The sequence below is a fragment of the Gracilinanus agilis genome, unplaced genomic scaffold (genome assembly GCF_016433145.1).
Source record: "Gracilinanus agilis isolate LMUSP501 unplaced genomic scaffold, AgileGrace unplaced_scaffold56839, whole genome shotgun sequence".
NCBI classification, from domain to species: domain Eukaryota; kingdom Metazoa; phylum Chordata; class Mammalia; order Didelphimorphia; family Didelphidae; genus Gracilinanus; species Gracilinanus agilis.
In genome coordinates, this window is record NW_025392286.1 from 1 (window position 1) to 12,678 (window position 12,678).

Below are 12,678 nucleotides of genomic sequence, written 5' to 3' on the forward strand. Positions count from 1 at the left end.
TTTCTACAGGTCATTTTTAGAGCTGACTTAACTGAGGTAAATAAAGTTGAAAAGTTTCTTATCCAATCACACAACTATTAAGTGTCAGAGGTTGGTTTTGAACCTAGGTGTTCCTGACACCAGGACCACGCTATCTACTGTACCACGTGGCTGCCCACTCTCCAGGAAGCCATAATTATTCATTACTTAGTAGACAACAAGTGAAAGTATCAATGGGGGGGAGGGGCTCCCCCCTACCCCAGCTGGTGAACATTTATTAACTGGCTGCTTAAGAGCCAGGCATAATGCTAAGCTTTGGGGAATATTCCCAAAGAAAGACAAAGGAAAGTTTTCCATGCCCTCGAGGGGCTCACTGTTTTCTAACGGAGAACACGATACACAAATAGGTGAAACCTGGTCTGGGTGGGGGCCCTCGGCGATGAGGGGGTGACCCAGCTCCAGGAAGCACAGAGAAGCAGTTCACAAGTGTGCAGTCAGGGAGCAAACGAAGAGATGTCTGGACAGGAGTGCCCTCTAATGGAGGTTCTGAGCGGAGTTCTCACTGTCTAAAAAGGGGGAAGGGGCAGTCAGTTGTGTGGCTGAAGTACTCAACACCCAGTTCTCCTGAAAGTAATTCTGAACTTTATGGAGGGAGAAGGAGGAAAAGCTATCGCTAGGAGAAAGTGAAAAGGTTGGCATATTTAGGTCGATGGATAGAGTTCTAGACACGGAGTCAAGATCTAAGTTCAAATGCAGCTTCGTAGGTTTACCAGGTGTGATCCTGGGCAAGTCATTTGACGTCTGCCTGCCTCGGTTTCCTCAAGTGTAGCGGGTTTTTACAAGGATTAAGTGAAACAATATGCAGTGCGTGTCACATAGTGGATGCCTGATATTTAGTGTTTATTTTTTACCCTTTATTATATATTCTGGGAAAATAACTTGCCTGTCTGTTTCCTGACCTGTGAAAGGGGATAATGTTGCAATCCATTCAGTGTCCGCCTCAGGGAACCTGGAAAGGTAATTTTTTCCTCTCTGTGGCATGAAGAGGTTGCCTGGACTAGACAGATGACTTCAAACTGCAAGATGGGTGACGGGTGGTTGAGGGTGAAAAGCTCAGAGAGGAGACAAAAGGCAAGATGGGAGAATTCGTGTTAATTTGCTCTGCGCAGGCAGGCTGAGAATGGAGGAACAGAGAGGGACTTAAAGAAGTCACACTTTTCCTTTCAGAGATGCTCGAAGGGCCAGCCAGTTTCTTCGGAGAAATCCTGGTTGGTTCAAGAGTAATTCATATACTGTGTCTGTGGTTCCTTCCCCCCACCCCCCCTCCCCCCGCCCCCCAAATGTAGATTCCCTGGAGAGTGGGGACTGTTTAGCTTTTTGCCTCTGTGTCCCAGTATCCCGGCACTGGGCTTGGGGGTGGGTAGTTAATGGTCCTTCGTTCTGAAAATGGACCAGTGGCATCATGGGTAATGATAAAGGTAAAGACTTGGGCCTAAATTGAATTTAAGTGAGGCAGAGTTGCACAAAAGCCACGGTGAGCCTTCGCTCTGTCTTTGAGAGTCACCCAAGTCCCGGTGGCAAGACGAAAGTCCGGATGACTGGCGATGGTCTGGGATACAGCGGATAAGCCAGCAGGCATCCTTCTAGTCTGAGCTAACCGTAAGCACCGCACAATTCTTGCTTCTGAAACTTTTATGGCCATGGGAACGAATTGTTCTCATCTGCCCATTCCGCTAGGGGATGTCTTCACAGGCTTGGGGGAACCCCCTTTGTCACTTACCCACTGGTTCAAGGCCCTCGGCCTGGTTTTATCGAGTCAGCTTTTGTGCAAAAGAAAATGCACAAAACCTTGAGTGCTCCTCCATTTGCCAAGAGACGTACCAGTCTCCTGATATTCGGGGCCCTAACCGCTTTCCAGGCTCGTTTCACGCCGCTTTCACAAGGGATGCCTGCTCACCCCCGCCCCCTCCATTTGGATTGCTCTTCTGGTTCCCCTCTCCCTTCTCTCCCTCCCCTCCCCCCTCCCCGGCTTCTCCTTCCCATTCGATTGCAAACTCCTGGAGGGCCAGAGGCTCTAAGGTTAATCTCGGAATCCTGTGTCCCCCTCCCCAGTGACGGCCTCTACCCTGTATTGTGGCACTCCTGGAGCTCTGGGGAAAAGTTTGGGAATGGAAAAGAAGTGAAGTGAAGGGTGGAGCCCCGCCCCCAGCCCCAATCCTGGGTTTTCTCGCCACTCTGACCTCTCGCATTGCCAGGGCTCGACCTTAGTGGCCCAGGATTGTGGCCCCAAGGCCTCTCGATTTCTGCAGTACGTGTGAATCCCGGAGAGCTAACCCTCATTCCAGTGGTCCATTCCCATGGATGCCTAGGCAGGGATCACCGGAGAGTCTGTGTTACTTCCCTCACGGAGAAATGAGATTTCGGTGCAAATGTGGCGAGAAACGATTTCGGTTTTGTACCGACGACAAGCCAAGGGTGTGCAGAAGCGTTCCCAGGAGGAAAGTGTCCCGGGAGCAAAGCGGTAATTTTCTAATTTCGAGGAAACACGAGGAGTTGCCACAATCCGACCCGAGTTTTGCGGGTAGTTGGGGGAATTGGGAAAGGCTGGGGACCTCGGGTTTGAAATTTCGGGGAGAAAACGCACGGCCCGTGAGCCGCAAGGCTTCTGCCTCGAGCCCTGGGCAGAAAGTGGGGGGCTGCGTGCGGGTCTTTTTTGTATTTTCCCCGTTTTTTCAGGGGCAAGAAACACAACCGCGAAGGCGAGCAGAATGGCTGTAGGTGAGTGAGAGAAGGCGGGCTGCACAGGCAGAGCGCACCAATCACAGCGCGGCTCCGTTCTCTATATATATGCCCGGGCCAGGCTGGGCCAAGTGTGGCGACTGTGTGCTGTCGTGTTTTTGTTTACTTCGGGCCTCCTGGTCTCTCTCTCTCTCTTCTATCTATCTCTGTTTTAGCGGTCTAGGTGTCCGTGAGAGCGTAAGAGATGTCCGAGACGGCTCCCGCCCCGCCGGCTGCCCCCGCGCCAGCGCCCGCGGAGAAGACGCCAGTGAAGAAGAAGGCTGCGAAGAAGGCGGCGGGCGCCGGCGGAGCTCGGCGCAAGGCTGCAGGGCCGCCCATCTCCGAGCTGATCACCAAGGCCGTGGAGGCCTCCAAAGAGCGCAGCGGCGTGTCTCTGGCCGCCCTTAAGAAGGCGCTGGCGGCCGCCGGCTACGATGTGGAGAAGAACAACAGCCGCATCAAGCTGGGTCTCAAGAGCCTGGTGAACAAGGGCACCTTGGTGCAGACGAAGGGGACCGGTGCGTCGGGTTCGTTCAAGCTCAACAAGAAAGCCCCGGCCGCCGAGGGCAAAGCGAAGGGCAAGAAGGCGACGTCGGCCAAGCCCAAGAAGCCGAGCGCGGCGGCCAAGAAGCCCAAGAAGGCGTCCGGGGCTGCGGCCGGCAAGAAAAGCGCGAAGAAGACGCCCAAGAAGGTGAAGAAGCCGGCGGCCGTAGGAACCAAGAAGGCGGCCAAGAGCCCGAAGAAGCCCAAGGCGGCCAAGGCCAAGAAGGTGGCCAAGAGCCCCGCTAAGGCTAAGGTGGCCAAGCCCAAGGCAGCGAAACCCAAAGCGGCCAAGCCGAAGAAGGCGGCGCCCAAGAAGTGAAGAGGAAAGGAATCAATCCCCGCCCCCCCCCCCCCGAGTCGATCCGCTCTTTCTCTATGAAAACTCAAAGGCTCTTTTCAGAGCCACCCCACAACCTCAAAAAAAAAAAGATGCTGTCACACAAAGTTAATAATGTAATGAGTGATGTTTTAAAAAGTCTGTGTGTGTTGGGGGGGTTGGGGGGGCGGAGCGGAGCTCTCTCCCTCCCTCTGCTGGTACTTGTCAAACATTTTTAGGAGGTGAAGGAGGAAATCTGATTTCGGTGCGCGGGCACGCATTTCACGCCACCGTGAACGCGCTATATGACAGGGGGCGGGGGGGGGGGGGGGTGTTGTGTCTTGAGGAGCCTTGGAGGGGAGCGTAAAAAAAAAAAAATACTGGGGGAGGTTTCATTCATTCAAGATTTTCCCTCCTCCGTGCAAAAAAGCTCCACCCTCCTCCCCAACTCTAAGGCGAGAGTCACGTGAGTTCCCAGAGGCAGGGAAAATGGGGGGGAGGGGAAGGGAGAAAATAGAGGAGTGTATTTTCCAAGTTGGTGAGTGGCTGGAGTTGAAAACCAAGCAAGTGGCCGGTTTTCTACTCGCTACGCCACGGTGTTGTTTGCGCTGCTTAAAGGAATAGCCAGTGCGTACGTGTAAAATACAGCTGCTTTTGGGGAATTGGTGGGTGGCTCTGAAAAGAGCCTTTGTTTACTTAGTATCAGGACTTTTACGCCCTCTCTCCGCGGATGCGGCGAGCCAACTGAATATCCTTGGGCATGATGGTCACGCGCTTGGCGTGGATGGCGCAGAGGTTCGTGTCCTCAAAGAGCCCGACCAGATAGGCTTCGCTGGCCTCCTGCAGGGCCATCACGGCCGAGCTCTGGAAACGCAGGTCCGTCTTAAAGTCCTGCGCGATCTCGCGGACCAGCCGCTGGAAGGGTAGTTTGCGGATCAGTAACTCGGTGGACTTCTGGTAACGCCGAATCTCTCGCAGCGCCACCGTGCCGGGGCGATAGCGGTGAGGCTTCTTCACGCCGCCGGTGGCCGGAGCGCTCTTGCGGGCAGCCTTAGTAGCCAGCTGCTTGCGAGGGGCCTTGCCACCGGTAGACTTACGAGCGGTCTGCTTCGTACGAGCCATGGCGAGAGGTTAGCAAAATCACTTCTCTAACGTCCCAGACGACTGTGAAACACACCACCCCAGCCGCCTTTATTTATAGAGACCAGAACGTTCTGATTGGAACGTTCAAAAGCCCTGCGTCCGAATGAATTGGTTGGAAAGTCAACCCTTCCCGCCCTTGAAGTTCCCAGGGACTTGATTGGACAACGTCACTAGGCAGCTTTTCCTCCACCCCGCCTCCCCTCCCGGCTCACCCTGTTTGCTTTCCTTTCTTTTTCTTCAGTTACCCCGGCGCCCACGTTCCCCCCACCTCTTATCCCTAGCCTAACTCGGCATCTGTAAAGAGCTCACACACTCTCACGCTTTCATTGCGCTTCTTACAATTTGGGATTTTATTTGGGGGGGCGGCATCTCAAACTTTTCTTTTCTTTTCTTTTTTTTTTTTTTTTTTTTTTCTTTCTTCTTCCAAAAAACGCGCGCTCGGGTCGGATTGGTCGGTTTCGTTTGCCTATAGAGCCTCCCTTTTCTTTGAGTTGGACTGGCGGGCTCTCTCTTCTCATTGAGAACAGCCTGTGGACTCTATTCCCGCCACCTCTGCAGAACTTGTTCCACTTAAAGAGAGGGCTTTCTAGCTCAGGACTCTTCCTATAAACCCAGTTTTCCGTCACCCGTTTCTGCATCTCAACCTCTCCTCGGAAACCACCACCCTGTCCTACCTCCGCCACTTCTCATCACATTCCCCAGTCTCGATTTCTTGACGTTAAAAGAAATTTTAAAAACAACGACTCCCAAGGCTCATTTTGCCTTGCAGGTTATGTTTACGTTTTTGAGGATCAGATGGGAAGCATAGGCTTTATTTAGTAGGGCCCGCCGAGTCTGACGGTGTGTCTGCGACTGTCCTTCACCGAGGTCTATCTAGCTAAATTCAGGGAGCCTCATCTTCAGGTTAGGTACAGAGAACCTGCAGACTTCTTGAGTGGACTGGATTATGCATACACCCGGGCAAAATGACAGCTACCTTTAGTTGAACTCAACAGACCTCTTAATGAGAACCTACCCTTTTTCGGGTGAACCTTCCCTCACCTCCACCCCAAAAGGACCGTTTCCTGCACTTTAGTAAGGGCAATAATACCGAGTCCAGTGGTCGGGGAGGAGAGGAACCCAGGGGATAAGAGTTCGTACAAATGCACATTTATTGGAGGAGGAAAGGAGCACTAATCCTGTCTGCCTCCACAGAAACAGCTTAAAACAAAGATAAAGACTTCACGGAAAGACCTGCGTGGAAGCCGAAATCCAGGGATGCAATGCCTATAAAAAAAAAAAAATAAATAAATAAAATCTGTATTTTAGGCGGGGTAAAATGAACTCTTGGAACGTCTGGCGGTAGGGTGGCCCTAACGGACTCCACAGCTGCTTCGAGGATAGATGGGAGAGGCTATGAACGGGACGTCCGAGAGCAGATGTTAACTAGGAGTTGTTCGTGATGAAATCGAGGAAATCTCGCCAGACTGCTTGGACTAGTGGTGGCTGGCGGGGAGAGGTGGGACCCGGGTAAGGCAGAGAGGGGTTTCCTGGAGTGGGGACGGGAGCCAAGGGAGGAAATCATCTTCCCGACGAAAATGGGAACACTTGGAGAGTGCTAGAAAGAGTGGAAACGTGTCGTTTGGTGAAAGGTTATCAGCATAAGTCCAGGGGAGTGTAGGCTTGGGAGTTGCCCGGCTGAGGCGGACCGAGTGTAGCCTGGAGTAGGGGGCGGGGCGGGCCCCAGGACAGTCGATAAGGTTCCACAAGGGAGTGGAACTCGGAAAGAGTCAGCCTGACAGAAAGACCAGAGGCCAGCAGTGAGGAGGCCGAAGGCCTACGGATTGACGTGGCGGTATGTACCTGCATAGAGAATCCACAATTCTCACCAAGACTGTTTGCGGGTACCCACTCGATCCTTATGAAACCCCCCCTTTTCCCAGAGTAAGCTCCACTCGACCCCCGTTCGAGGTTAAGCAGAATCTGTGGGCAGAGAAAGCCAGAATGATTCTGGCCGGTAAAAGGGGGGAAAAAAGCTTAGCAAAGCCCTAAATACATGTTCCAATTTAAGAGAACTTTGTGCCCGGAAGGTGAAAAATAGAGATGGCACCAGGAAGCAGCTCCAGTTTCCTCCCCCTCCCCCCCGCAGGAGACCCCTGAATGGCATGCATGTGTTGGCTCTTTGTAAGAAAGTGTGGGTGGCTCTGAAAAGAGCCTTTTGGTTTCTGCGCCGTGGACGCGTCGGTCGTGTGCTGAAGACTCGACTGGGTCCCTCAGCAGTGCTAAGCTGCTTACTTGCCCTTGGGCTTGTGGTGACTCTCGGTCTTCTTGGGCAGCAGCACCGCCTGGATGTTAGGCAGGACGCCACCCTGGGCGATGGTAACCTTGCCCAGCAGCTTGTTGAGCTCCTCGTCGTTGCGGATGGCCAGCTGCAGGTGGCGAGGGATGATGCGGGTCTTCTTGTTGTCGCGGGCTGCGTTGCCCGCCAGCTCCAGGATCTCAGCTGTCAGGTACTCCAGGACAGCAGCCAGGTAAACCGGGGCACCGGCGCCCACGCGCTCCGAGTAGTTGCCCTTGCGGAGCAGGCGGTGCACGCGGCCCACCGGAAACTGCAAGCCTGCACGAGAAGAACGAGACTTAGCCTTGGCACGGGCTTTGCCTCCCTGCTTTCCACGGCCAGACATGATGAAGCGATAGATAGACAGGTAGCGCCTTTCCTACACACTCGACAGGAAGAAACTGACTTTCAGCTCCCAGAAGAGCCAGCTATTATCCTGTGAGGCAGTACGCTAAACGGCGCTCTCCGATTGGTTGTCGACGCCAGCCAATTGAGAAGCAGATTTGTGATCTTCTCATTTACATACGCCTCGCCCACAGGGGGCGGACTTACGTGATCCTGTCCACTCAGCCAGGGGACTCGGTCATCCCTCATTTGAATACGGGCCCTACAAATAGCTTCTCCAGATCGCTGCCTCCTTCACTGCTCCTCCCGCTCTTACTACTCTTGCTCGTTTGAGTGTGTTCCATCATGCCTGAACCGGCCAAGTCCGCTCCTGCTCCGAAGAAGGGCTCCAAGAAGGCCGTTACGAAGGCCCAGAAGAAGGACGGCAAGAAGCGCAAGCGCAGCCGCAAGGAGAGCTACTCCATCTACGTTTACAAGGTGCTGAAGCAGGTCCACCCGGACACGGGCATCTCGTCCAAGGCCATGGGCATCATGAACTCCTTCGTCAACGACATCTTCGAGCGCATCGCCGGTGAGGCTTCCCGCCTGGCGCATTACAACAAGCGCTCCACCATCACGTCCCGGGAGATCCAGACGGCCGTGCGCCTGCTGCTGCCCGGGGAGCTGGCCAAGCACGCCGTGTCCGAGGGCACCAAGGCTGTCACCAAATACACCAGCTCCAAGTAATTTGGAGATGCTCAGACCGGGGATCTCTCCGTGTCCCCCCACACACACAACGGCTCTTTTCAGAGCCACCTACTTCCCTCACTGAGAAAGGGCTGATGGCACGACTAGACTGCCCTTTGCTTGGGCGCCCGGGGCGCCTCTGGTCCCTTTCCCAACATGGAGCTGGGCGGGAGGAAAGCAAAACGACGCGGGCTAACGGTTGTTCTGAAGCGACCCGGCAGCTCGTTTTGTCTCCCTTTTTAAATCTGCGCTTGACAGCTAGTCCAGTCACAAGTGGCTCTCGCTTTCGAGCACCGCGTTTTTCCCAGGCACTCCCACTTGGCAAGAGGATATCGCAAACTTCCTTCCTTGCTCTGCGCGTAGACCGGCCCCTCCTTGGGTGGTTGGGGCGCCTCTTGTTCCCTCCCTACGTGGGGCTGTGAAACTGCCAGGGGGGTGGGGTTTTTTGTTTTCTTTTGTTTGTTTGTTTCCCCCTTTCTGCCCTCGCTTACCGCCTCCCGAGCTGACGGCGAGGCTTGGCAATGAGGCTGGGCAAAGGAGCTGCAGCTGGGAAAGAAGCGTTGAAAAATAAAAAAGACCATCCGCAATGCCTTAATACACCCTGGCCTCCGGGATCTTCCTTACAACCGCGCCGCCCGCAGGACCGCGTACATCAAGAAACAAGTAAACGTTTCCTTTTGGAAACGTTCCCAAGTCCTTTTCGGGTGCCGCCTTGCTTCCCTCCGATCGGGATCCTCTGGTGGTACTTGAGTTAAGCTTGGGACGGTTTCGGATGGGAAGGCTAGAAGCTGAAGGAGGCCAAGTGCCTGCCGGGACGCTGGCCCCCAGGTGGAAAGAGCCTTTGCAAAGGCTCCAAGCAGGGGTGCAGAAGAAGCCTGTGTCGCAGCCATCTCAAGCCGGGCAGAGGGGAGACCGGGGATAAATGTGAAGCGATGGCTTGGGCCAAGAGTAGGGGGGCCATTACACCCTAAAGAGAAAACTCGGCGTTTCTGGATACGCTCCAGTCAGGTTCCGGAGCCCGTGCCCTAGAGTGACAACCCCGCAACGGAATATTCCTACTCTTGGCATTCTAGAGGCCAGGCAGCTCTGAGGCCCCTTCAGCCAGCTCTCACCCCATCCCCATTGGACACCTGAACACAGAGGTAGCACCCTTTGAACTTGGGGGTCCTGCGACTGCCCAGCCTGGGCTCCAGGCACATCCACCGTATATCACTTTTTACCCCCCACCCCCAGGACTCCCAACACCTTTTTCAGTTTCATCTGCATTATTAACATTTTCTCCTTTGCTTTCTTCCATCTCCAAGGAGAGGGAAGAGGGTCCAGGAGGGAACCCCAGTAGGTTTTGGTCTATTTCCCCTGAGAAACAGGGTCAGCGGTCAACAGTCTCTGCAATGGCCCTTTCTATCTTGTTTCTGGGGGAGATTTTCATGCGGGACCTGACTCACCCCTTGTGAAGGTGCCCTAGATGAGGATTCCCCAAATGAGTCCTCAATTTGACTTAATATGATTTAGTAGGCAAGGACAGGACCTAATCACGTCAACCTGCCTCTAATTTTTTCTTGTGGCAAAAGCCAACCCCTCCCCCACCCTCCAAAAAAAAATTTGTGGGAGGTGTCAGAAAAAATATAAAAGTGATTGGCGCCTTTTCTCTCTCTTCCCTGGAGATCTCTCTACCCTGGAGAGTCTGCTCTCAAATCCAGAGGCTCTCAGATCCTGAGCACTCTCTCTTGGTGCCTTTTTCCCTTGCTATCTATCTCCTAGTTTTTCCTAGACCTTCCCTTTTCTAATTAAAATAAAACCCAGCTATTCTAAACCCTGAAGTTGCTCTCTGATCTTTTATTTGAGCTCCTTAAGGGCTCTGGTCAATTTCCCCCTGCTGGGGCTGGGATGCTACCTTTCTTTCCCTTCCTCTACCCTCCTCTCTCCTTTCTCTCTTTCCTCCAATCCTACCTTCATCTCTTCGCCCCCTCACAGGTATGAGACTGGTATATATCTCATCCTTTGCATTCTTAAGGGCTTTTTACAATGATAATTTGTTCAGTAAAATCATAGGGGAAAGGTGCAAAATAAAGACTCATATAACAGAAAGATATTGAGTATATCTTTATACATATAAACTTGAAAATTTTAAACCTTAAAGAAATCAGCAAATACAATAACATAAGCAAATGGCAAGGTACAGGCAGAGCAGTCAAAAACATTTTTACCAATCCGAATAGACTTTTTTACTAATATGGAGGGGAATAAACTCAAAATGATTTAGCAAGCAATAAACTTTAAACTCTCATTAATGGTTCTCTCTCCTCCCCCATATAAATCATCCATTTGCATTTCATTTGTCAGAGCTCTGAATTTTATCATAGTGAGGGAGAATTCTGCACTGAGCAGAATCTCCTTTCTGCAAGTTGAGAGTATTTAAGATTTTCAAAACCTTGTCAAAATATTTCAGTTTGGTTTGTAGTTTAAGCAGCCCCTTAGCCTGTTGCATATTCTTGAGAAGTAAATAAAGTGGGAAATCTCCAATGAAAATAAAAACTCTCAGGACTGAGCTGATCCAAACTTCACTTTTTTGCCCTAGCATCTCAAAATGTTGTTTCAGAGTTTCAAGCATGCCTTGAAACAGGATTATTCCTCAAAAAAAAAAAAAAAAAAAAGGAAAGAAAGTCAGAAAGAAAGAAAGAAAGAAAGAAAGAAAGAAAAGAAAAGGCTGAATGGGGTTTGTTTACAGTAAACAGAGAGAAGGGGGGAAATTATTAGGGAGGATAATAGGGTATTTAAGAACTGGCCAAAAGGTAGAGACAAAATTCCAAAAACTTCTACTTCAAATCTACTGATTTAGTCTCTCTGCCCTCAAAAGAAAAACTGCAAAGAAGTACCCTTCTTGGGAAAACAAAAAAATTCCTGAGTTGCAAGTCTCTCTCAGCCAGGAATCCAGGGTCAGCTTAAACATGTAAAACCCAGTGGAATTGTGCATCGCCTAAGGGGGGGTTAGTGGGGTTTAGGGGAGATGGAAAGAACATGAAATATGGAACTATGGGAAAATATTCAAAATAAAAATTTTTTTAAATAAAAATTAAAAGACCACTTTGGCTTTAAAAAATGGCTAGAAGGGAGTGTGGCTCAATAGCATGATTTTTCTGCTTCATGCTGTTTTCCCCCCAGCTGAAAAAATAGCTAGGATAGGCTGGAAAACCCACGTGGGGTGGGGAAGGAATTGGAATTCTCACGTGTCCATGGGAAAAAAAGCAGTTCAGATTGACTGGCTTACAGATGGGGGTCTGGTCCTGGCAAGCGGAGGCTTCAGACTGGGCAGGGATCACACGGGCTGAATCAGCAGCAACAGCAGTGGCAGTGGGTGGAGCACAGTGGCTTTGAAAGCAGGCTAGCTCAGGGCTCCCAGAGACAAGAGGCAACCCCAGCTCTGGTGTTGGGTGGGTGGACAAACTTACTAACTTTACTTAAAAGTTACCTGAATAAAAAAGAAATTTTGAGAATTCGTGTCCTGAAGTGGTCATCCACAAATGTGGAGATTAAAATTAATATACAAGAACTAAATAGTATATTTTATAAAGTTTTATTAATAATTTTTCCTGTGGGAAAAAATGTATATATGTGTGGTATATACATACACATACATTACCTAAAACATACATTATGTAAAGAAAGTCTGCATTCCTCTATGGAGGTGGAAAAAATAAATTATTATAGATATGTATAGACAGGAAATATGTATGTATGTGTGTGTACATGTATGTATATATATATCCAATTCAGAGTGACTTTTGTTATACAAGATGAGAGTAAAGTGGATACTACCACTATTAGGCTGGTTATTATTAGTAGTAATCTGAGTTATTAATTTGAGGAAGCTGTGGTTTGGTTCCCTAATGGCTGGTGCGGGGACACCCAAGTCCTGCCACCCAACTGGATGTTACAATGACTGCCCTTCTTTATAACAGTGCCCAGGCAGGATCCCTAAAGGTCAGTGGATGGGTAACTCTTTCAGGTCCCACCTGGGGTTGATTGATTATTGGTATTGGGCTCTATCAGCCGTGGATAACGTTCATCTGATTGCGTTGCTCCCTCCCCTGACTGGTGATGGAATAACTACTCCAGGAAGGTACTTAATAACTTTTATCTATGTTGTTGAACAAGGGAAAGGAATGATCAGGTTGGGTTGGGGAATAGGTGACCCTATCACTAAATCTATGACAATAATCCCTCAGGACTGTAGGCTGTTCAGTAATGCTGGCTTGTTCTTCACCTCCTCTGGCTCAACCTGGCCACAGCCAAACCAGAGAAGCAAACTGTTCGGATGACACAAATGTTGATGGTTTCTCTCAGCTTCTTACTGCTAGTTATTTGCCAGTCTATAGGGAGCTAGCCCCCTATTTGGTTTTGGAGTCTTCAGTGGTGTTGGTGGCTTAGGATTGTTAAGGCAGGAGAAAATGAGAACAACCAGACTAGTGGTTAGCCCATGTTGCTCTAACGCTATGGGATTTGGACTTTATTTTATACTGGTTTCAAACAA

At 50.8% G+C, this 12,678-nt stretch overlaps 3 protein-coding genes and 1 pseudogene across 3 annotated transcripts; 2 read left to right on the top strand and 2 right to left on the bottom strand.

Moving 5' to 3' along the window:
• Positions 1–2,868: 2,868 nt before the first annotated feature.
• Positions 2,869–3,762, top strand: LOC123256194 (histone H1.4-like). The gene has a single exon (XM_044684872.1). It carries the CDS (start codon positions 2,963–2,965, stop codon positions 3,617–3,619), a length of 657 nt encoding a protein of 218 aa, XP_044540807.1. The 5' UTR covers positions 2,869–2,962; the 3' UTR covers positions 3,620–3,762.
• A 180-nt stretch (positions 3,763–3,942) lies between these two features.
• On the bottom strand, positions 3,943–5,099 carry LOC123256192 (histone H3). The gene has a single exon (XM_044684869.1). The coding sequence runs from the start codon at positions 4,736–4,738 to the stop codon at positions 4,328–4,330; it is 411 nt and encodes a 136-aa protein (XP_044540804.1). The 5' UTR covers positions 4,739–5,099; the 3' UTR covers positions 3,943–4,327.
• Positions 5,100–6,964: 1,865 nt separating this feature from the next.
• LOC123256195 lies at positions 6,965–7,765 on the bottom strand (annotated as a pseudogene).
• LOC123256193 (histone H2B type 2-E) lies at positions 7,746–8,253 on the top strand. The gene has a single exon (XM_044684871.1). The coding sequence runs from the start codon at positions 7,767–7,769 to the stop codon at positions 8,145–8,147; it is 381 nt and encodes a 126-aa protein (XP_044540806.1). The 5' UTR covers positions 7,746–7,766; the 3' UTR covers positions 8,148–8,253.
• The last annotated feature ends 4,425 nt before the right edge of the window (positions 8,254–12,678 follow it).